Source organism: Choristoneura fumiferana, chromosome 23, assembly GCF_025370935.1.
Source record: "Choristoneura fumiferana chromosome 23, NRCan_CFum_1, whole genome shotgun sequence".
In the NCBI taxonomy this organism is placed as follows: Eukaryota; Metazoa; Arthropoda; class Insecta; order Lepidoptera; family Tortricidae; genus Choristoneura; species Choristoneura fumiferana.
This window is the reverse complement of record NC_133494.1, coordinates 4,219,603-4,245,170: the sequence shown is the minus strand read 5'-3', so window position 1 is coordinate 4,245,170 and position 25,568 is coordinate 4,219,603. Positions and strand designations below refer to the sequence as shown.

General features: G+C 37.6%; 2 protein-coding genes across 2 annotated transcripts in view; both read left to right on the top strand.

The window, feature by feature from the left end:
• The first annotated feature begins 259 nt into the window (after window positions 1-259).
• On the top strand, window positions 260-21,044 carry Cdk5alpha (Cdk5 activator-like protein). Its single transcript, XM_074106089.1, has 2 exons — window positions 260-992; window positions 16,409-21,044. Exons 1-2 carry the CDS (start codon window positions 294-296, stop codon window positions 16,790-16,792), a joined length of 1,083 nt encoding a protein of 360 aa, XP_073962190.1. The 5' UTR covers window positions 260-293; the 3' UTR covers window positions 16,793-21,044.
• Window positions 21,045-23,605: 2,561 nt separating this feature from the next.
• Window positions 23,606-25,568, top strand: part of cutlet (chromosome transmission fidelity protein 18 homolog) — a 50,161-nt gene continuing 48,198 nt past the window's right edge. Inside the window, exons 1-3 of the mRNA XM_074105867.1 lie at window positions 23,606-23,843; window positions 24,112-24,520; window positions 24,780-24,933. Of these exons, the coding sequence (XP_073961968.1) occupies window positions 23,762-23,843; window positions 24,112-24,520; window positions 24,780-24,933 (645 nt within the window). The 5' untranslated portion in view covers window positions 23,606-23,761. The remainder of the gene's footprint in view (window positions 23,844-24,111; window positions 24,521-24,779; window positions 24,934-25,568) is intronic.

Here is a 25,568-nt window from a genome sequence, read left to right as displayed (position 1 = left end):
TATTAGTCTACTCAAGCTCCCCATAATTCAGGCTCAAGTTTGCTTATCGACCGAGCAATAAGGAGGTGGCTCGACTTAATTGAAATTAAAGTTATCTCAATCAGTGATTTTGTGGGGACAGGGGTTTGTTTACTGGGGCTGACGGTGGGCGGCTGGCGGCTGGCGGCTGGCGGCGGCAGCGGCGGTCAGCTGGGTGCGCGCGCCGCGCGGTCGATAGGCACGTGGCGAGCGCGCCGGCGCGCGGCTATCGAGCCCACACGGGCCGCCGCCGCCGCCGGCCGCGCACGTCATGCATGCGGGGTCCTAGCACGCGCGCGGGCCTCATGGGCACCGTGCTCAGCTTCAGCCCGCGCGAGCGGCGCCTGCCCGCCGCGGCGCCGCCGCCCGACCGAGCCGCGCTCGCCTACTCCTACGAACGACTCAACAACGCCAAGAACCGCGAGAACAGAGAGGCGCCGCGCGACGAGCGCCGCGCCACCCTCGACGACGCCGCCAAGATCATCTCCGAGAAAACGGCGCTCGAAAAGAACCTCAAAAAGCACTCGCTGTTCATAAACGCCTTATCGTGGAAGAGGTTCTCGACCGCGAATAACAACAAGAAGAAGTTGGAATGCAAGACGAAGAGCGTGACGACGTTCAGGGCGCCGCTGACGGACAACGCGCCGCTCGACCGCAACAAGAATGTGAGCGTGCAGGGCCCGCTGTACGCGCGGCCCGTGCCCGCGCCCGCGCCGCCGCCGCCGCCCGCTGAGGTCGCGCGCGCCAACGCGCTCAACAACAATGTCTGCTACTCGGAGAAGCTGCCGCCGTCGGCCGTGGGGCCCGCCGTGGCGCCGCGGAAGACCGTCATCCAGGCGTCCACCTCCGAGCTGCTCAAGTGCCTGGGGCTGTTCCTGCACACGCGCTGCCACCGGCTGCGAGACTTCCAGGCGGGAGACGCGGTTATGTGGCTGCGGACCGTGGACAGATCGCTGCTGTTGCAGGGCTGGCAGGTAAACAACCCTCGCGCAGCCGCACTACAGACCATTGAACCGAATTAATGCATTCCCTTGTAATACTCTGCCAATATTTCCACCCTAAAAACCAAATCTGCAAAACAATGATCCGCTCTGGAAACACTCGAAAGCTTTTGTTTCCGGAACGCGGAATTAGGGTGGAAATAGAATCCAATAGCCTTTTGCGCAATACTGACTGGTAACTAAGGGTCCTGCCGCAGCGTGGGTGGGCCAGTCTTTTGTTTCTATCTCAAGTCGTGTACAACTTTAAAGTGAAGCAGCGTTAAACAACCCTTGTACTTACTTCTAATTATGTTCACTTTTGCGTGTTAAAAATGACAAAAAATTAACACATTAGAACAACAGTCCTTGTTCCTATTACATACATTTTACTTCAGTGGAGGAATAAAATTGTGGGCGTTGTCTCTGAGTACTTATAAAAGGTCAAATATAATATAATGTTGCCCACGATACAATTTACAATTGACCTTTAAGTTAAGTTCAGTGCGCTGTCTGTCTAAACAAATTTTAAGTTAAAATATAGGATATGTATTTGTTTCTAACTCTCATGCGCACTAAATACTGCAAGTGTGTCCGGTGATAACACTATTGATACCTATCTATACGTCTGTTTAATGCATATAATGAATTATACTTTGTGTAGATCCATGATAAACCCTTTTTTTAACTAGCTCCTTTGCAACACCTGTTTACTACGTCTGTTTATGCCATTAACTAGTCTGTCTGTACGCTAGCTGGTTCTAATAGTTTAAGCAGGTCAAGAGCAGGAAGCGAGACGAAGACTTTGAGGTTAAGAATTTGATCTGATTGATTGACTACGGAGTATGTAAATCTATCTTCCAGTAAACTAGTCAAAATTATAGTTAATTAAACTATTGGGTAAACGACCTCACTAATATCTTGGGAATAAACAAACAAGCGTAGATAGTGGTGCGTCTAAATAAATAAACAAATTGGGGCCGTGAACTGTTGCGCCATTTTTAACCCCCGACGCAAAAAGAGGGGTGTTATAAGTTCGACCGCTATATGTGTCTGTGTGTCTGTCTGTGGCGCCGTAGCTCTTAAATGGGTGGACGGATTTGAATGCGGTTTTATTTAATTTGAAATCAGGGTTTCTAGCGATGGTTATTAGACATGTTTCATCAAAATCGGTTAAGCGGTTTATGAGATATTGAACTTTGATGACTATATTTATCGCATCTTGGTACGGGACCCTAAACCCGCTGCCCGTGGTTTGTCAATTTACTGCATTTAAAAAAAGCTGCAGCCGTGCTAAATTGAAACGGATTGCTAGTTTATAATATAATATTCATAGCAATAGTAGAGTTTAGTAGCTTATGGATAGAGCAACTGAACTACGTTTTTTTTTTAATTCTTTGCTAAGTTCTTTAGTCCTAATTTGAGCTAGGCATCCTAGTGACAATCAGTGCATGAATCGCGAGTGAATATCTCTTTTTTATTAACCGGCTTCTTCAAATATACCTAATTGAAATTATATAATTAAACCGAGATAAGAATACAATTCGAAAGTACCGTTAGCACAGCAGTAGGTACTTATACTAAATAAATAAAATCATAAGTAAATCTTTGATGTCTTCAGCTTGAGTGCAGACACCTATTGGTACTACTTATAGATAAAAGATTTACAAAGTATCCTCATCATAGTCAGTCACTAGGTACATATTTATTACAACTCTGTTATTGCGGTGAATGCTGTGTCACTTATTTTTAAAAAAGTGTTTAAATATTTTACAAATCTGCCATTATTTTCCACATCATTTTTATGTCATTGAATCGCTGTAATTACCTATTAAAAATACATTCGTGGCAAAGCATTAAATAGTGTTTCTACATCTAACAATAAATCAATAAATTTTGTATTTTATTTAAATTAGTATTTAATAATATAATGAAAATACTCGTAATAATGTAATTTGTGTTTTTTCCCCGAGCTTTAGAACTTCATTGTATTTGCCTTCTGAAATAAGTATTTTAATTTAACTGCAGACTCTACCATTGACAATGTCATTTCATATATTAATTCAAAAACGTCGTACGTGCTCAATCGTACTCTATAATCTCGATGTGATACCTATACACAACCAGCGTGTGTGTCTACCCTCTTACGAAGATGAATAGAACGTGTTGATTATGTATAAAATCTAAGACAAATGCCACAGTGTTAACGGAGAAATGACTGATTTACGGTTTAATACTTTGAAACATATATTAATTTTATTTAAAAAGCATTTTTATATTCATCTAAACAAATAATTTACAATATTAGAACACTCCTGAGAAGGAAAACTATTTGGGATTTCGGTCTTTGTTGAGTCGAGACACGTGTTCCAATCATTTGAGTAAATTCCGACCACAGGTATTCGGTATTATTTGCACATCTCTGTGTGAGTTTTCCGAGAAAACATTGCGTATTTATAACGGATGTAATGCGTCTCCTAAGAAGTGGACATGATCAATAAACAAAACAATGTGTGAATAAATATGTAAAATATGCTCCTACAGTTATAATTCCGGTTTATTACACATTATAAATATACATATGAAACATTAAGTACTAACATTGCTCGCAATTTTAGTCAATTATCGTCATCTACTGTCTCCTGCGTGTGTAATGCGATAGTGTTTCTGCTAATTACCTAGTTCCGATTTTCAAATAATGGGCCACTTGAGTACCTACTAATGTTTTATTGTTAATTACAATCAAACATCAATTAATAAAAGGCAAAGTTATTAACTAAGTGCGACAGCATGTCTTAGTGGGCTGGTTTTATTACATCATCATCATCATATCAGTCGTACATAGCGGCGCCTCACTCATAGACTTCAGTTGATTCGGCTGGAAGCTGCCTGCATCCACCGTGAAGTCCGTGAACCCTGTCACGGGGAAGTGACCGGGGAACTTGGTGGAGGAATGAAGAAGGCAGGAGAAGGCAGACTATTAAATATTTATTTAGGATAATAATAAAAGGGCACCTGCGGACAAACAGACGCGGTCTTAAGTATCTAAATAGGTATACTTTGACATTGTATCGACAATTATAAAAATACATAGTTAATCAACTTACGATTCCGTGCCTAGTTCTTTATTTTATACAAACCAATAGGTAATACTGAAGTCCAGCAGTATCACAAGCTAATACACTTCACTAACGCACTGAACAAATATTTGAAACTGTAGAAGAAAATAAACCTTCCTTCGTATAGGTGTAGTAAAATATGGGCTAGTTAAGGAGTTTAAGGAAATTTGTAGTATCTAGGATAAATAAACAGGTATCTGTTCAGCTCGGAGGCTCTGAATAGAAAGGCTACTTGACGTAAATCGATCAGGTGTGGAATTTAGAAAAGGAAATTTGAATTTAAATGTTATTTTTTTAAAATGTGTGCTAAACCAGACAGTACAAAGGGTTAGGAGTAAGAAACGAGTCGTATCACACCTCGTTACAACCCGCGGCTTTAACCAGGTCATCCGTCCATATCGTTGGTGGGTGTCCGTCGTACGTTTTCATTTTATAAATTACTAGATTTTGCCCGCGTCTTCACCCGCGTGGGATTAGGTTATCGGAACTGTGCAATTTTCCGCAATAAAATAAGTGTCTATGCCAAAAATGGCGTCGATCCGTCGCTCCGTTTCGACGTGAAAGACGGACAACATACAAACACACACACTTTCGCATTTATAATATTAGTATGGATGGCTATATGTTGTTCAATATAGCAAAATAATTCACTCAATTGTTATAATAATAACAATAACAAATTTCATGCGATAATTTATACCATAAGTAATTAGTAAAAAATAAGCAAAGCATATACTTATGGGGAAAATACCTATATAGGCCGTTTCCTAGATAAACATCTTCTTTTAATAAATATGAATAACATCTACACCATATTTACACTGGTATAAAGTACCTGCGTCGGGATTATAACCCGGGACCTCTATATATCCAGGGTCAAATTATGCCCTCACACAGCAAACCTCTTCTATCCCATTCGTGCCAATAACCTTTGCCAATCCTGTTTGGCTGAAACGGGAATTCTATCCTAAATTCAGGCTCTGGCTTTACGCCAGGCTTACGCCATTGACAAGGAAATTCATTAAAATTTATTTCTTATCAAGCGAATACATACAAAACGATAACCAAAACATTGGTCGAAGTCACTGGTTAGTAACATTGGTCAGTACCAGGGTGGAACCATTGTACTATTAGTGTCATTTGCCACAGAAATTACAGCGAAATTGACTATGTAAAGGTTCCACCCTGGTACGTGATTCAGTTTCCTCGACTGTACTGATAAAATAGAAAAAAATGCTGGGTACCATCAGCTAAACATGTACCTAAGTGTACAACCTTAAAGTTGATTGTTTTTTTTACGTCATAAAAGAATAATGACGATGTAAGACGTGTCCATTAACTTTTAATTTCGACATTTGGCGACATGCCTATTTACATATTTGATATTTAGTTGATAGAAGTTTAAAAATTGATAGACCACTTGTTTGGCTGATCGTACCTACAGATATGAATGAATTTCTGTATGACGTCATTAATGAACAATTAATTCTTGGTTTAATGAGGGCTATCGCGTATGAATTCGCCGCTAGAGGCGCTAGTGTAGCGTGAGGTCTCCGAAATGACAAATTTCATAGTTTTTGGGTGAGCTACGCCTGTTTATTTAAAATTAGAATAATTTTGTGAATATTTTGCAATATCTGAAATTAATTATGGCATATATGCGTTCCGGGGCAATGAATGTCTGTGTTTTGAGACAGTTTTGTCTTTCGGAAACCTTTGTCCTCCCTTTTTTCCGAACAAAACGGGGACTAAGCAACACTGTGGCATGCTCGATATTTTTATGGTACGGTTTTAAGGTGTATTAAATATGATTTTAATCTAAACTTTGTTTTCATGCCCGTAATAACAGACTTTGAAAGCCATTCTAAAAACCTCACGCAACAGTGCACCATCTAGTGAGACAAAAAACGATAGCCCTCATTGATTTGGCACAAAACTAAAGTCCATTCGAATCAACAGATCTAAACAATAAATAAAAAAAATAAAAAATGATTTATTGTACAATCAACTTGAAGCAAAATACAATGATCAATGAGTATGGAAAGTTTGTACAGAGAAGTCGCGGGAATGGTCAAATATTCTGACCCCCAAACTAGGTAAAGACCTGTGTCTTGGGGGCCTGAGTTTGAGTAACTCCGGCTTCGGCGATATTTGTACACATACACAGTGATAAGGATCAATCAGAAGCAATGATAACAGAATTTATACAATAAAACAGTAGAAACAAAAGGTTTTAATAAGTAATAATAAAATGAAGATAAAGCTAAGTATACAATAACCAAAGACTCAACTGTATAACAACACAAATTGTTGCCATAAATATCATCATCATCATCATCCCAGCCTATATACGTCTCACTGCTGGGCACAGGCCTCCTCTCAGAACAAGAGGGCCATAAATATAACGTCATAAAGTAAGATTTTATGACGTTAGGAAACTGTAAATTTAATAAATGCATTTGTTTTACGTAGGTACTATTTTGTTTACAAAAGATAATTTTGTTACATTAACCAATGTGATTAAAGAAATAAGAAAGTATCCCTTTATACTAACTCTTTTGCAAAAGAATTGTAACGACGAGAATCATTACACCCGCGTGTGACTCTACATATCTGCGGAGAGTTCGTTAATCTTTATGAAGTGGGAACTAATCATATAATATTCTGAAACTATATCCATACCAAGGTTCAGCGGTTTAAGTTTGATGAGGTAACTGATAGACAGACAGATGGACAGAGTTACTATACATAAGTATATGGATAAGGACGGGAACCTATTGCAGGGTTCAACGTTGTTATCGTTCGCTTCCGCACACCAACTATGTGTTATTATATTAGGTACCTTTACCAATTATTTGATTGATTAAAGGTTGCTAATATACTTACCTACCTCTATCAAGTATCATGGACGAATCGTTCAGCGAAATGCTCTTTATTCCGCAATAATGCAAGTCTTATTTACGCGTAGGAGTTAGAGAGAAAGCGACGATAGAGACAAGGAGATAGCATTTCGCTTGTCACCATGGACATTAGCTTCGCTAGTACAGTTAGCAGCATCAATATCTGACACAACAAAACGCGCATAAATTTATGATACGACTCTATTTCTAGAAATAAATACCCTGGCCCTAGGGCCGGTAGGACGTTTCAGATATTTTCGTATACTCCGCTGTGTGTGTACAGGTGACTGTTAGTATTGTACACATACGGGCCATTTCACTTAAATAAGGTGTAACACCCCGCCAGTTAAGTGGGAATGACAGTAAACTACAATAAACCCTTCTATATGTAGAGATAGAGAGTCGTAAACCTAAATTGTGTGTCTGTTCACACCTAAACCGGGTTAATGAATGCAGGGGTATGGTCGCCCCGGGCGGCTTACGAAAACATGATTAGACACCTAGTTATTATAAAAGTTACTTAGATTACCTATGTAAATACAAAATTTAAGCGATAGTTTAATTACTTAAACTATATTCATGTATCTGTGTATGGAAAATACCAACGCTACGATAGCGTGCCTTTGTACAAGCTTTTATTTTAAATTTACTTACCTACAAGTAACTTTACTTATAGGTTAGGTTATTATAGGTTATTTTCTTAAGTTTTTTTTCTATATTGTCCCGTTTTTTGCCCAAATAAACATTAAACATTAAACATAGGTATAAAAAACTTGTCCGTTAAAAATTTTGTATATTTTATTTCATAAGATTAAATTGAAATTTGGTACGGATATACATATATAAAGCATGCCAATGTAAATATATCCAGTAAATAGTTTGGATGAAAATGATTTTACTGAGGCACGAGTCGGTTATTTAGATTTCTTGTTATATATTTTTCATCACACTTGCTCGTAAACAGTGTCATAACATGCAGGGTATCGTGATTGTAACCCCCCAAATAAAACCCTCGACCTTAATGTGCTTGTCATGAAACCCGTGGTCGGTAAATGAGTCATTGCGCGTACAAATTTTCTTGTCATGAAGCCCAAGGTCGGTAAATGAGTCAGTGCCCGTACTGATGGCGCTGCGCCGTGCCGCGTGCGCGTGCGCGCGCTCCTGCTGCAGGACCACATGGTCTACATGCACACGCACGTTGCGGCGCATGCTGCGGGAGGGGGAGGGCGGCGCTGCCAAGAGCACTGCCTAAGGTATCGCCAATATTTGGAAGAATTATACTTTTTCTTTTGCAAATATAAATTTTACTCGCAATTGTGATGAAAAACATTGTATGTCGCACGGGCGGTACTAGAATTACGAACATCGACTCATTAAAGCCCTCAGTCTTCGACTTCGGGCTTCTAATAGGCTCTCGTTCGTAATTCCTTATTTACCGCCCTTAAGGCACAATGTACTAATAATTTTGTCTCACGTTTTGTGTAACTAATCTAAGTTGCCATTGCTTAATGTTTCAACTGCTCGTCACCATTACAAAAGATAGCTTTTTCCGATGTAGAGACGTTACTTAATTGTTGATAGGTATCAATATTTTTAGAGCTGATAGTACTCGTCTTTAGGACTTAAGTATAATGTTTTTAAAAGTTTATATTACTTTTGGAGATAATTAGAGAATCAACTTTGATGCGTAAAAACACCCTGTTACTGAGTTAATTAACAGTCAGAGGTTAAAACTTCTGAGTAACTGGCCACTTAGATAAATAAACGTCAAAATCACATATTTTTTAAATATGGCTTTGTCCATTGGGGGACAAATTTGCCAGTGTCTAGTATACGGTATATCAATTCTATTTATTAAAAGTGTAAACAAAACGATGTCATAAAAAATCTTGTATAAACACCCACACTGGATTTAATCAATAACACATTTATCTATAGACGTCTAATCATTTTTTTCACAAAAATTCACTTGATTTAAATATTTATTTTTCAATTGAAAAATCTTTGTCAAAATCTGACGTTATTTCATGAATGAAATATGTGCATAATTGGTGTATAATCTGTAGTAGCATAGATTAGCGTAGAGATGGTGGAAAATTTAAAAAATCGATTAATGCTCGGACGAATAAGCGTTTTTTATTTACTTACCTTAATAAAAAAAATGTTATTGGTTTTATAATTAAATAAACAGTCTTTGGAATTAAATCAAGTATTGTAAATAATAAAATAGAGAAAAATACTTTGATCTATTCAATTAATAAATTAATCCATTTACTGAACAGATTAATTATTTCGCAATAGGTTCTAGGTTTTCACATCACTTAATGTCTGTGGTCGGGTTAATGGCGTCTTTATTTATACTTTTCCTAAATTGGATTGAAATACAATATAGGTTTTGCCGTTGTACGGTAAAAAAAAACATAGAAAACGAAATATGAGAGATAATAGTGGATGAATGATGACACGATTCAAGTCGTCATATTATGCTTGAAAATAAATTTCCCGCCAATCGTTGACGTTTATGACAAACGACGATGAGTTCACTCTCGGTTCACTTGACAGAAAGTGTTAAATATCTTGTCAGTCAAATGCTCAGAGCGATTATGTTAGGGGCCGGAATTTCAATTTATTTATTTTGTTCAGGAAATCAAATTCAATATAAAAAAAATCTTAATTTATATTTAAACTTAATTGCTTTGATCCAATTTAACATCTCTTAAAATATTGGTACTTAATTTGTTAGCACCTTGTTTAATTCCATGGCAACGACAAATCGGATCATAAATGACGGAATTCAGAGCTAACAATAATAATAACCAACAAAAAGTTGGAAAACCCCAGATTTTGCCACTTCAAAGTTCAATATACCAAAAACGGCTAAACCGATTTTGATGAAACATATCTAAGAACCATCGCTGGAAAACCTGATTTCAAATAAAAAACCGCATCCAAATAGGTCCACCCTTTTAAGAGTGCCACAGACAAACAGACAGACATACAGACACACATAGCGGTCAAGCTTATAATACCCATCTTTTTGCGTCGGGGGTTAAAAACATCAAATGAAATGATAACTCCTCCTTTTTTCAAAGTCGGTTAAAAATAATTCGCTGCGTGAAATATTGCGTAGTTTATCCGATAAAGCGGAAAGGCACTTCTTATGAAATATGTAGTACACGTAAAATATAAGCCTCATACTTCTAAGGAAAATGGCGCAATTTCTCGTAGCGGACATTATTTACTCGTAGACGTGTAAGGCTTTGTATGATGGTGACTTCGCAGACATAGAATACAATAGATATAAGTTTTTGGTATTTTTTTTTCTTAATACGAGCTTTTGTTGCTGACTGTACTTGCATTGTCACCCAAACTACATTTGCATGCCAAATTTCAAGTCGATGCCATTAACCGTTGAAGAGTTCCGTCCTGCAGAGACAATCCTGGCTGAACTACCAGGATGTCGCTACCAGTTTATTGTATTGTCACGCAATTTACATAAGTATGCCAAATTTCAAGACAATCTGACTACTAGAAGTGGGTCAAATTAAAAAAAAACTTGCAAGATTTGACCCGCATAAAAAGCTTTTAAAAATTATAGATCTTATAAAAAGCTGTACCTACTTAGGAAAAGCTATGTACCATCAGCCAAATAAGTGGTCTATAAATTTTTAAACAAATTCCTATCAAAAATGAATTGTCGCTAAAGTCGAACTTTCAAGTTGACAGACACGTCTATTGGCATTATTGTTTTATGACATGCAAACGATTATCAACTTTAGGGTGGTAGATCACATTTGGCATATAGTTAAAAAGCCACATGTTAATTTGTTTCAGCTCAGTCATGTAATGAAGTTAATTGCTGAAAGAACGGTTCATTGCACAGATTGCGGTTCAAAAACGATTAAAATATTAAAAAAGTACCGTAATAAAACAATAAATCTTGCGCGCTTTAATAGGAATCTTCAAAAAACGAGCCCTCTCCTTTCTTAAAGGGCCGGCAACGCATCCGTAACTCAACTTATGTTATGGCTGTCCATGGCGGCGGTGATTGCTTTCCATCAGATGACCCACCTTTTTGTTTACGCAATCTATAACTATAATTTGCGAAGAACGAATAAATATTTCTATTCCATTTCTAAAAAAAAACAAGTTTGAGATTATAACCTAACTGAATGAACGCCCTAGCCGTCCTAGTAAACAAAATAACTGTACATACCGTAAAATCCTTGCTTACATAGCCTTAATTTCGTTCTTGTATGACTACTATCTTGAGACCCAAGTACCAACTTTGCCTATTGCTAAAAGAATATAATTTCAAACGTCTCAACAACAAGATTCTATTCATTTTAATATAGACTTTTTTTTTTGATGACTGTAACTATTTACATTTTCATTCAAAATAGGTCAATTAAATCTTACCAATAAAACTCGGTGAAATTCGATTTGTAAGATTATGAAGTCAACTTACATGAAAATTGCAAGTTTAAAAAACCTTGTATAACGTATAATAATATTATTGCATCGCATAAACTAAGGTTTTTTTTTGGTTCAGTCTGTTACAAGTTTCAATAGCATAATATTTTCGTACAGTACGATTACTTGGAGCTAACAATTGACAGATGGGCGTGCCTTCAGTCAATTTTCAACTTTGACGTCATACCAATAAAACCATTTTTAGTATACCGCTACCCACGTTTACAGATTATGTAAAAACTATTTCATTTGTATGACCTCAAAGTTGAAAATTGACTGAAGGCACGCCCAGCTGTCAAGTGTTAACTCCAAGTAACCGTACTGTAAGTATCTATCTATGATACATGCATCATCTATTACCGCTGAGATAAAATGGCGCAACTTTGTGTTCGTTCTAAGTCCATGGCCGGTTCATTCAATATGGACGCGTGCCGTACGTCCGAGATCGATCGTGGCGGCGAGTGTCGTAGTGGTGCGACTATAATGCCTCTGACACTGCGGGAACGAAAATGTTTGTGGTTCCCATGCCTGTTTATAAGTTTTGTAACTGCCAGACTGCCAGAGTCATAAGTATTTTCTTTTATTAGAATTAAATTACGAGCTTTGTGCGATGCCAGTGCTAAGATGCGTGGAAAAATGTGATTTTTGATTGAGACCAATAGAATAGCACTGGATGGTACGGAAAAATGAAATTCTACCTTTAACCATCCCTTTACTCTACCACATCAATACTTTCTACTGCGTACCTAATGTATTCATGAAAGTATGAGTGATTTGATTTTATCCGTGTTTTGCTCTTAAACCGGTTTTTTTAAGATACGAAATAACAGAGGCCTATTTTCCTAACGCACTTGCAATCACAATCATTGTCACCAGTTCTTTCTACCGCACGGTATAGGATAATGATAGAAAGAGATGGTGAATATAAAGGCTATCGTCCGCGCATCATACAACACGGCCACAGATTTGCATTCTCTAATAATAAACAAAACGACTGTAACCGTAGAAGGTCTACGAGATCTACGACGTAGCGTGTAACACGTTGTAGCTCGTTCTACGAAGAAGCCTACACGGATATGTTGTGTACCTGCAGTGTACACCACAGTGACCATAATACAAGAGTATATTTTTGTATTTTCTTTTAATGTAGAATTTTTTGGACTATAAGGTACCGACGAGTCTTGAATCATGAACTTTTTTAAATTTTGACAATTTAAGGGTTTTCTGGTAGTGGCGCTGTTACACATATCGGCACTACTTAAAAACAAAGTCATATCTCAAAATGGATAATTTTTGTGAGTGCGCTTTATAACAATGTATTTCAAGACACTTATTAGGTCAAGGTTCAATTTTGTTGACGTATGATTTGAGATACGGGATTTTTTCACTATAGTGACGATATACCTACGTGTTATGTGTACAGGTTGATTCGGAAGATGTGAGCAGGACTTACTCTACCGGATTCACTTAAATGGTTAAGGCTACTGTATAGTACCAATATTGGTGAGATTAGCATTTTTTTTTTCATTTTGAGAATAAAAATAGGTATTAGATTATTTACTAAGTGCATAGTCAGTCTGCAATTGAATGTGTGGGGGTTTTACTTATATATGGTAGTGAACGATCCATAATCAATTACTGGTGCTGTAGGGTTGGTCCTGCTCACGTCTCTAGAATCTGTAATACGGGTTCAAATTTGCTAGCATTTTGTAGAGAACCAGGAGAGGTGACGTCACTAACTAATTTCTTGTATCCCGTGCTTAGCAAATATATGATTCATAATTTATACCATACCGGGGACTAATGTATTTAAAATTACCTCGACGTTTCGACCACACTTCACTAAATGATTTTTTGAATTGAGTCTTTCGACTGCCATAATCTTATAAGTCATAATGTAATGTTTGTCATAATTATTGTTAGTCATAATTTTTTCCCCGCTGAAACCGTACATTTTCATAATTTTTTAAATGGTCATCCTTTAGAACTCTATAGGTTAGGTTAGGTTTGTTTTATAGCAATTCTGAAAAATAAATGGTTTCAGAGAAAAAAAGAGTTATGTCAAACATTACATTATGACTAACAATTTTCTACCAGTCAATATAGACCCAATTTTAGCAATGTATTATCGATCTGATAAGTTCTGGTATCTAGGTAGAATACGAAATACGGAAATTCGTCGCGGAACTAAAGTCATCGACGTAGCTGGAAAAATATGTAATGTGAAGTGGCAATGCCCACATCGCTTGAAGAACAGATAACCGTTGGGGAAGAAAAGTCCTCGAGTGGCGACCACGAACCGAAATACGAAGCGCAGCGCTGGCAGGCCTCCCACTAGCTGGACTGACGACATCGTGAGAGTTGCGGGCAACCATTGGATTCAACTCGTTGTCGTTCGTGTGGCGTTCTAAGGTGGAGGCCTTTGTTCAGCAGTGGACGTCTTCCGGCTGATGATGATGATGAATAATTAGAATTAATTTCTTTCGGTTCAAGCTAAAAGCGATTTACGTCAGTAATATTTTTATCAATATAATTGAATACACGAACGGAAACCTGAAAGATTTGGAGTAAAATGTGCCACGCCTAACAAAATAAACTTACACTATTGTGCTACGACGAATTATTTTTTACGAGAAGACAGTAATAAAATATCACGCAAAGTTTCATAAAGTTATTAAGTTCTTTATTAATATCCGAACCTAAGATAAAAGATTCGGATACTTGCGATAAAAGAAAACAATAAGCACAAGTTTTATACCGCTTACTGCGTCACTTTCGTCTTAACAATTTATTTCATCACTTGCGTCTCAAAACAGTTTTTGTTTCTTTTATTTTTTCTGTGGAAATGTGAAATTTGTTTACCCTTTTTCATGTTCTTTTGCGAAACATGGCTCCCTGCTAGGGTAGATTTAGAATGATTGCAAAACAACTCTCAAGTTTGAACAAAGGAAGTTATTTTCACCATGAATGACGGAAAAATAATGAAATTTCCAGTGTTATTTTTATCGCCTTCTGTATAAAAGTAAAAAAAAATGCCATTTTAATGGATTATGCCACAAAGTTTGCGATCGAATGGTTGTCACAATACCAATGCAGAGAAGGACTAAATTACAATAGGCTGTATGATTATTTTTGGGTATTGCAACCAACATAGATCAAATTTTACTTTTAGAACAAATAAAAACAGAAATAAACACACTGATAAAACTCCCTAGGGATTAAACAACTCGTTTTACTTACTACCGCTACCGCTGCATGACATGAAAAGTGAAATAAGTTAAACAAGGATTAATTACTGTTAACCAGGGAAAAACTATACTAAGGAGGAGTACAAAATGCACTCAAACGAAATAAAATTACATTCACAAAACCAGGAACAAACAATCCATCAAGTTTAACGCCTTTTCCTTAGGGTTCTCGGTGTGCTGATAAGTACATCATAAAACGTATATTATTTCGTGAGCCATAACCCCCATGCCGTTTGTCGGAGTATGGTTGTTAGAGCCGTACTATTTTGGGGCGAATCAATATGAATTGACTCGAAATTACGTGGCAAGACTGACGTCACCTGAGCCTGTACTATGAAGTGCAAAATTAGAACGTCGTCTCTAGGCGTCCTGTTGACGCTACTATTTTCCTACGAGAGTGATAGAGACGGTACGACACGAACTTCGACTTTCAAATTTCGTAGTAGCCGTGGTTAAGGAATTTGTAAATAATTGCCATGCCAAGCTAAAGCTGTTCAGAGGTCAATATTTCAATTATTGTACTTTCGCATGTGAATATTCGACAGTAGGTAGCTTGGTTATACCTATTCACATTTCGTTGGACATGATGTTTCACCGCAATCTTTTTCAAATTACCTAGGCATTCAATTTATTTTACGTTTATACTATCCCAGCCTATATACGTCCCACTGCTGGGCACAGGCCTCCTCTCAGAACAAGGGGGCTTGGGCCATAGTTCTCACGCGAGCCCAGTGCTGATTGGGGACTTAACACGCACCATTGAATTGCTTCGCACGTTTGTGCAGGTTTCCTCACGATGTTTTCCTTCACTTCGTGGATAACGATAAACAAATACAACGTGGACGGAGTCGCGGGCAACGGCTAGCTCCACATAATTGTCACTTTTTTGCATGAGAAACTTAACAATTATATAGAATTCCTGCCGTGAAGCAGCAGTGCTTGCACTGTTGTGTTTCGACGTGGAGAGTAAGACAGCCGGTGAAATTACTGGCACTTGGGGTATCCCATCTTAGACCTCTAGGTTGGCAACGCATCCGCAATCCCCCTGGTGTTGCAGGTGTGTATGGGCGGTGGTGATCTCTTACCATCAGGAGACCCACTTGCCCGTTTGCCATCCAGTCGAATAAAAAAAATTGGTAGCACTTGTAACTTTTATTAAATAGGGGCGAGAAGGCCAGTCTAGAAGCGGAGTCTCAGGCTCATTCCTTCCGGCGGCCGGCACGGTCTCGACCTGAGCTCTTCCCGGTTATAGCATATGACCTGATTTAACCTTCTATTTTTCTACTACTTATTCATTTATTTTATTGTACATACTCTCCTTTTTGATATGTCTTTCTATTATATATTCGTGTGCCTTAGTATAATTTAAGTTTGCATTTTGTTTGGTTACATAAATTTGACCTAAGACAAGAATCTGTCCCTCATTCTTTATGACTGCGTAAAAGGAATAACTAGCGTTATAACCGCCTCAGTTTCCGTGGTCTAATTTTTTTATGAATGGGCTGTAGAATTTGACAGCATTTTCGATTTTTTTTAGCATTTTTGTACTTCTACTAGATAACATGGAAACTGTAGCAGAATCTTCTTATTTTGTCTGCAAAAGTGTCCGTCGTAAATCAAATAAGATAAACACTCAAATAATGACCCTAAAGCCTTACATTTGTATGTTTCAGGACGTGGCGTTCATCAACCCGGCGAACGTGGTGTTCGTGTACATGCTGGTCCGCGAGCTGGTGGACGGTGAGCGCATCGGCCGCCCCCAGGAGCTGCAGGCCGTCGTGCTCACCTGTCTCTACCTCTCCTATTCTTACATGGGCAACGAGATCTCCTACCCTCTCAAACCATTCCTCGTAGAAGACTCCAAAGACAAATTCTGGGACCGCTGCCTCCTCATCGTCGACCGTCTCTCCTTCAACATGCTTCGGATCAACTCCGAGCCCGGCTTCTTCACTGAAGTGTTCACGGAACTGAAGGCGTGCGGCGCCGTCGACAGCCCCCCGCCTCCCGCGCCCACGCAACCCGCCCCTGCCCCCCCTCACGCCCTTACGGCTGCCTGACACACGGACGTGGCGGTGCTCAGGTTAGCTTTGACTGACCGCCCGAGTCGAGTTTGATGTCGGCTTTACACGACCCAAGGTCTTGTTCAATCGTCTGCTAACACCGGTGGACGGTGGCTTTAGGTAACGGTTCTGGATTTAGGATAGCTCCAGACGAAGCCAATTAATAACTTTTAAGTGGATTCACGTTTGGCGATCCGGGGGTAGTGAAATACAAATTCATTTGTAGGTGGTAGCCGTATGAAAGGATCCTGGAAGTTTTCGGTAGGTATAAATACTCATTTTTGAAAATTGATTGATATTCTTCAGCAAGCCTCATGTTTGTCCGAAATGCAGCATGATAAGACTTTGTTATTTGCTCAAGGACGTATTCCCAATACTCTACTATGCCGCAACGATTGACCAAGACTTTATTTGGAATCACAACAATGCCCCCAAAGTGGCGAGTTCAGCCAACGAGGAAAATGCGGTAGCGATGGACGGATGAAATTACATTGGAAGGGTACGCGTCGCTAATAAATTTGTGGAAAAAGTTTCTTTGTTCGGAACTTTTTGTTCGAAGATCCGAATTAATTACGGAGTTACAAAACAACCACTACGTATTCTTTCGTTCAATTATTCAAAACCGTCTCGTCTATCATCCGTTCCGTTAGGTACTACTTGACTCAGCCACTGCTGAAGACGTGCTCGAGACTAGAAGTCTCAGCCACGGGAACATTTGAAATGCTGCATTTTACATACCTAATTAATGTCTGTAATGTTAACGTAGATATTTCGTCTGGTACGGTTATTTTCTTGGGCCGCGGCCGACAGGCGCAGCGGTGTTTTAGTCCAATAGAACAGCGGTAGTTAGTAAGTTAAGAGTTTCGTAAATGTAGTGAAATGCTCGTATGCCATATACCTAGTTAGACGATATTAGGAAAATCGCAGCCGGGAGGATGCAATATAGCGGGGAACCGCCAAATAAATTATAACCGGTGAATCCTTCTATGAAGTGTACGTAATTGGTATGGCCGGCTCAAAGCGGGACTTGTTTTGAACCATTGAAGGAACTTATATTTAATAACAAATAGGTCAAATATTGCGAACGATTAAGCGTTTTGTACAGTAATATCGAATAAATTAAATATTAAGTCATAAAGTCTAGTCTGGTGTGGTGATTGACGTCGGTTTGGTGTTTGGTATGGGTCGGAGGCGTGGTTGCCTGGGCACTCGGTGTAAATAGATACCGCGGGGCTCGAATTCAAAAGCTAGTAATTATATGAAAATGAAGATTTTTGTCCTTCTTCTACTAGTAGTACCTACTAGTATGAATGTGACAGATTTTTATCTTATAGAATCTAGCACGCTGTAATGGCTAAGCGCTTAGTTTTTTAAAGTGCTTTTTTTAAAAGTTTTTTTGAATGCTATTAGTTAAATAACGTATTTTCAAAATAAATTGTAGCTATTTTATTGTAAACAGCCGTGACACCGAGTGCCGTAGTTAAATTAAACATTAGTGAATGGTTGTACGGAAAAGTACTTAAAGAAACTGGAATCTCAATAACGATTAGGGAAGTAGATGTCTGTGATGTTTATTGAATTAGCTTTGTGTTTGTGATAAAAGTTTTGTTCTGTTAACATTATTTTAATTATTCCATACTTGTTGTATTTATGCGTAGATGTGGTTAGGTAAAGTAAGGCAATAATTTATTTGTTCTGCTACACCTCAGATACAATGCTTCTGTATAAGCCGTTTACGATGAGGGTATTAGTACACCATTTCATATAAGTAATATGTACTCGTACCAGGGTTAATCAATAGAGGTACACCACATTCTAAATCTAGAGACAGTTAATCTGAGTATTTGAACTCATGCCCATAATTCTATTAAGATATTTACATACATGCCCGATACCTATTGTTCAAATGCGTTCGTCAAATATTTAGCAAAAATACAAACTGAGACATGGATGCACACCAGAAAAAGAGACCAGCGCTGGGAATCGAACCCAGGACCTCAGCAATTCGTGCTGCGTGCGTGCGTGTACCTGGGTTTGATTCTGGGGTCTCTTTTTCTGGTGTGCATCCATGTCTCAGTTTGTATTTTCGATATGGTTTCACGGGACACCCGTAAAAGTAACGAATTTGGAGTTGAAATAAAAAAATCAAAAAGACTCCAAAAACCAATCATAAATATTTAGCATTCTATGAATTTGTAATAATGTGGTTCTTCTAAAAAGGATACCTTATATATAACATACATTTATCTAATACAGACTATAGGATAGAAGTCGTTTTAGTAGAGCCACATTTATACGAGAAAAAGATCATCGAACCGCTAAGAACAAGATGTATGTTAACAACATTCTTATTAATAGGTCGTGAAATACCTATTTAAGAAAGCACGTTAAAATAAAATGAGTCCAAGTTATCTTGAGATGTAAATTCGAATCACATCGGGTACTGCCTTTTCGCAACGTAACGTTTCGCAACCTGTTTCATTTCACAATCTGTGAAACTGTAAATATTTCAGGATTTATTTCAGGGCCATCGTGTAGAACCTTTTAGGTTAGGTTATGTTAGTTTGATAAAAATCATGAAATAATTCAGTTTCAGAAATATTAAACAGTTGGGAAATGAAAAGTTGCGAAATGAAACAGGTTGCCAAACGTTTTTCGCCGAAACATTAGTAAACCGAATCACATCTGTACCCTTAGTGTACGATTTCGGTTACAAAATAAGTCTCGATCACGTTCGCGTTAAAATCTCAATTTGTATGGAAACACGAACAGTGCCTCTAGCGGAACGTTTGCTATGTTCGTGTTTCCATGCAAATTGAGATTTTAACGCGAACGCGATCGAGACGTATTTTGTAACCGAAAACTTACACTAAGGGTACTGAATTAAAAATTGTATGTTCTGTTTGCTAACGTAGGTACCTAAAACATATTTAAATACGTACCAACAGCGTTGGCGTCGATTCTCAGGCACGCGATGCAATTTTTAACAGCAAATAGTCTAATTATTAAAGTGCCGGCTTAGATATTATTTTCACCATAAAATTCAGGTTGGTATCAGACAGAAAGTGGTAGAGTAACGTCTCGAAATGAAACAGTCACCCCGTCGTATAAGTATATATGTAGTGTTAAGATGTTGATTGGATTACTATAAGTCGAGATCTTCATGCCGTCTGAAATATCCATCTAAAAACGTAATTCCTATTTACTTCTACTGAAATTCAAAAGTATCCTGTAATGTTCTGGTTTCTATTAGCGTAATATTGAATCCAGTGGGATTTTGTTAGATGATCGTACCTATTTTTATTAACTGAAGTAAATTCAGATGTATAAAGGAAATAACATACATACTGCAATGCCGCGTACGTAACCTACAATGGCTGATGTCGCGTATTTGAATAGACAAAATTTTACAGGAGAGCTTTACAATGAAATGTCTTTATGTTTATAATTAATTTATACCAGCTGCGAAATCCTTGCTATTTTTTGTAGGTTACGCGGCATTACAGTATCATCGACGTTATACATATTTACATTTGCAGTATATAAGTACCGAAGTACCTATAACCTATTTAGTACAGTTAATAAAAGTACGTCTTATGATTTTAATTAAATATGTACGTAGTGTCGACAGATGCACTAAGAATGCACTTATTTTTTGACTAGTTCCTACTTGGGATTATACGAGGTTTATGCCATTATTGTTTCTTCCTATTCGCGATTCTGCACAAAATAAATTCCACACAGCTGAATTTGATCACATGCGTAATGCTTCACAGTCATTATTTCTACGCAGTCTTGTTTCTTCCTATTCGCGATTCTGGACAATATGAATTCCACACAACTGAATTTAATCACATACGTAATGATTCACAGTCATTATTTCTACGCAATCTTGTTTCTTCCTATTCGCGATTCTGCACAATATGAATTCCACACAACTTAATTTACTCACATGCGTTATACTTCACGATACTATCTTTATCTTTTATTCTATCTATTTTCTATAATATCTTGTTTCTTCCTAGTCGCGTTTATAAAAAAAAAAAAAACAGACTGCGTGAGTCGCTTTTCCCGCGGTAAAAATTATCATGGTCGCGAGCTTTAAGTTATGTGAACGGAACACCTTGAGACGAAGCTTCCCGAAGGCAGCAGCAGCCTAAATAAAATAATAATAATAAACAGGGACGATTGAAATTAAAAAAAAAAAATTTTTTTCTCCGCCCCAATTTTGTCTGGGTTCGATCCCGGTTATGTATGAGATTTTAAAAAAAAAAAATTACAGAATCGTGAAGTATAACGCTGTGATTAAATTCAGTTGTGTGGAATTCATATTGTGCAGAATCGCGAATAGGAAGAAACAAGATTGCGTAGAAATAATGACTGAATATCATTACGTATGTGATTAAATTCAGTTGTGTGGAATTCATATTGTGCAGAATCGCGAATAAGAAGAAACAAGATTGCGTAGAAATAATGACTGTGAAGCATTACGCATGTGATCAAATTCAGCTGTGTGGAATTTATTTTGTGCAGAATCGCGAATAGGAAGAAACAATAATGGCATAAACTCGTATAATCCCCTACTTGAAATTAAACATTTTTGCTTTATATTATTCAAATGGCAGTTTAAATTATGTACATTCCAATTACTAGAGATAAGTCAGATATGGCCAGATACAGCTTTATCTTGATTCCATTGATCTCTGATATTAATAGTGTAAACTTTGATATTACGAACGTGTGAATGTTCATAAATAATCGAAGGTATTACTGATCAGGTACCTCTTCTAATATTACCTACTCATGTAATTCACGTTTGTTAATTACTCTATTGTAAATATACCCAATTATTAAAAAAAAAAACTTTCATACACAAGTCCTTTTATTTTCCTACTTAATTCTTCCCTTCTTTGTAGAATTCATTAATTCAAACTCAATGGACACTTTTTAAATAAGTAACCTACAGCCGAGGAAACTAAATCATGTACCACGGTGGAACCTTTGTGCTAGACCATTTTGAGGTTGAGATCTCGTACCTACATCTGACTAAGTACCTAATCACGGCGAAATTGATCGTGAAAAGGGTTCACCTTATTACTTCATTTAGTTTCCTCGACTGCACAAGGATTTTGCCACGCAGGGATGGGTGACACTCTTCCCGGCCCGGATAATACTGACATGGTAATGCCGATCCTGTTTTTTACACGCCCATAGAAACTGAATTGAGCTTGAGCTGAGCTTCTATGGGCAGATGGCAAGTGGAGGCTTTCCAATTATCCTACAAAAGTTGTTGGTAGTGAAAATAGGCAGTACATAAAATCACTATCTGCTAGTTCTGATTTTTTTAATGTTGTTAGAATAGGTCATTACAATACTCTTTGGAATAGGTGTATAATCAAGTATGCCGCTTCGATATATATGTGCTAATCAAAGAGTACTTTATACATACTGGTGCTAATCTCGTAACATGTAGGTATACTATCTACTGGAACTGAAAGTATTTAAATAACTGAGCCGAGATGTCTTGAAATTTGGCACTTCGTAGAGGTTCATTAAGAAGGATTTTTTCCAAATTACCACGTTATCGGGAATAAAAGCGATTTATTATTTATTACCTTATATATATTCAAAGTAACTATCTCCGAAGTTATATTTGGAATGCAAGTGGTAAGTAATTGTAATAAAGTAACTAAAAACTATTTCGAGGCTTTTTTGTCTCACTAGATGGCGCACTGTTGCGTGAGGTTTTTAAGTATGGCTTTCGAAGTCTGTTATTACGGGCGTAAAGACAAAGTTTAGATTAAAATCATATTTAATACACCTTAAAACCGTACCATAAAAATATCGAGCATGCCACAGTGTTGCATAGTTTCCGTTTTGTTCGGAAAAAAGGGAGGAAAAAGGTTTCCGAAACACAAAACTGTCTCAAAACACAGACATTCATTGCCCCGGAACGCATATTTGCCATAATTAATTCCAGATATTGCACAATATTCACAAAATTATTCTAATGAGGGCTATCGCGTATGAATTCGCCGCTAGAGGCGCTAGTGTAGCGTGAGGTCTCCGAAATGTCAAATCTCATAGTTTTTGGGCGAGCTAAGCGGGTTTATTTATAATTAGAATAATTTTGTGAATATTTTGCAATATCTGAAATTAATTATGGCAAATATGCGTTCCGGGGCAATGAATGTCTGTGTTTTGAGACAGTTTTGTCTTTCGGAACCTTTGTCCTCCGCTTTTTCCGAACAAAGCGGGGACTATGCACACTGTGGCATGCTCGATATTTATATGGTACGGTTTTAAGGTGTATTAAATATGATTTTAATGTAAACTTTGTTTTCACGCCGTAATAACAGACTTCGAAAGCCATACTTAAAACCTCACGCAACAGTGCGCCATCTAGTGAGACAAAAAAACGATAGCCCTCATTATAAATAAACCCGCGTAGCTCACCAAAAACTATGAGAAATGACATTTCGGAGACCTCACGCTACACTAGCGCCTCTAGTGGCGAATTCATACGCGATAGCCCTCATTAACTCGGACACTGTATCACCTAGATCACTAGAGATTTCCGGATCCGGTTGTCTTGACTGTATGGCGCTTTGGTACCGCTTACCGCCAAAAAAATTTTAAACCATAGACTTAATTTTTATCTTTTTTAAATAAGGGCAGTAGTCGATGGCAACAGTTATCATGACCATACAGCCAGTACCATAGACTAAAAACTACTCGAGACGCTTTTAAAAACGCTCACTTATGAACAAATTCTGACACATTGACAGCAACCGTTGTTTGACTTTGACACAATTTTGTTTTCGTTTCGCGGCGTGAGTTGTATTACAAAAAGTACCTAAGTACCTAATATTTCTATTTGCTACATAAACTTAATTACTGTGTAGATTTTATAACAATATTTGAAGCAGCTGTTTGAATTGAATATCGTATTTAGTATTTAGAATAATGGGAGACTTTCCGGACCCGGATGAAGAGTATGAACTCATGTATGCGGACGAGTTGGAGATGCTACGCGAAAATAGTCCAGGTAAAAACTGCTTTTTATACGTGTTATGCGACGTCTTCTTGTTGTAGAAATTTAGCCGCAAAAATAAGTTTTAACCCTGAAACGGCCTGAAAAGTGTGTCTCACCAACAGGCAAGAAATTAACGGAATGAATGTATTCCCAGTTTATTTCGCAAATAACATTAACAAATTTAAATTAGGATTAATTTACGTGAATTCATTATATAAAATTCTGCCAGCCACAACACAAGCCTTCAATATATTCAAGTAGTGACTTAAATTGTTTTCAGAACCAAATGTTATTAGAAGAAATTCGTTACCAGCTAAAAGAAGCCTTGACTTCTCAAGCCCATCAGTTAGTAAAAATCAACCGAAAATTGTGAGTCAAACAACAGTAACAAACAATATAGATGGCATAAGTTCACTACCATTAAGCCAACCAAGCCAGCCTGAATTAATTCCTTTTACTTCAAGTAAAAGAACAGTAGATGAGCTATTTGGAGATATTGGTGATATAGAAGATGATATACTGTTGCCGAGCAAAAAGCAGAAAACTGAAGAGGAAGAGGATGATGAGTTAATTAACAAGATTATAGAAGGCCGGAGGCTGCGGCAGCTGCTTCTAGAACCCTCTAAGGTTCAGGCTGAAGCCAAGTCCAATTACAATGTGAAGGAGAATCTTTCACTGGATATACCCAAGTAGGTGTCATTCAATTCAATATTTATATAATAACATTAAACAATAAGTCTAGTGCCAGTAGGCTTCATGCATAGTTAAAATACTTGATATCACAGTATAGTTTGATACAGCTTACAAATTAAATGAAATAAATTAAATATCCAGGGACACTTGACGCCAATTGACCTAGTCCCAAACTAAGCAAAGCGTGTACTTATGGACACTAGGCACTAATAATCTCAAAGCAGTTACAAATGTATTTAACATTCATATTCACAGATGGGCATTCATGCCACTTACAAACTCTGACGGTGAAAGAATCTACATCAGGCTAGAGTCTGAGGACTCATGGGACCAGGCCCTCGACGCAGCAGCAGAGAAGATGACGCTACAGGCGACTTACGTCGACACATGGGTTGAAGCTCGGAAAATTGTAAGAAAATTATATTAATAATAATAATATTCTTTTATTTCGGAGATTATCCATATCAAGTTAGTAACCTTATCGCCTATGTTAGTACGAATATTATTATTGGATATTGTATAGTACTCTTTATTATATATCATATACATGCTAACAGTTAACAAGAGTAGATGTACAAAGGTGAACTCATCCCTTAAAGGGATCTCTTCCAGTCTACCATTGAATTATTAATAGACAGGACGTCAGAAACAAGAGTAGGCACTACAATCAAAATATATGATGATAGTAGAAAAAAGAAAAAAAAACAAAAAAAACAAACATATAAGTTAGTAAGGTACATTGTCAGACTACATGGCACAAAGGCCTCAGGCTCAGAATGTGTTTTGAGGGGATTTTTAAAAGTTCGCATACTCTTCTTATGTATATACCATAATTTTTGTTTGAATCATTATACCTAAAATTTTTTTCTTTACTGAAACCTTACATTTTTCTGAAGTTTTTAAAATAGCTAGGCATTCCTCTTAAAACATAGGTTAGGTTAGAATTTTTTTATGAAAAATTCTGAACAATTATTGGATTCAGAGAAAAAAGAGTTATGACAAACAATCATTCTGACAAACATTACGATCGGACTTCCAATAAGT

Excerpts from the sequence above, each read along its gene's own strand:
- Cdk5alpha (XM_074106089.1), top strand. The coding sequence starts at position 294 with ATGCGGGGTCCTAGCACGCGCGCGGGCCTCATGGGCACCGTGCTCAGC. Across the intron at positions 993-16,408 it reads TGCTGTTGCAGGGCTGGCAG|GACGTGGCGTTCATCAACCC; the intron begins GTAAACAACCCT and ends TGTATGTTTCAG.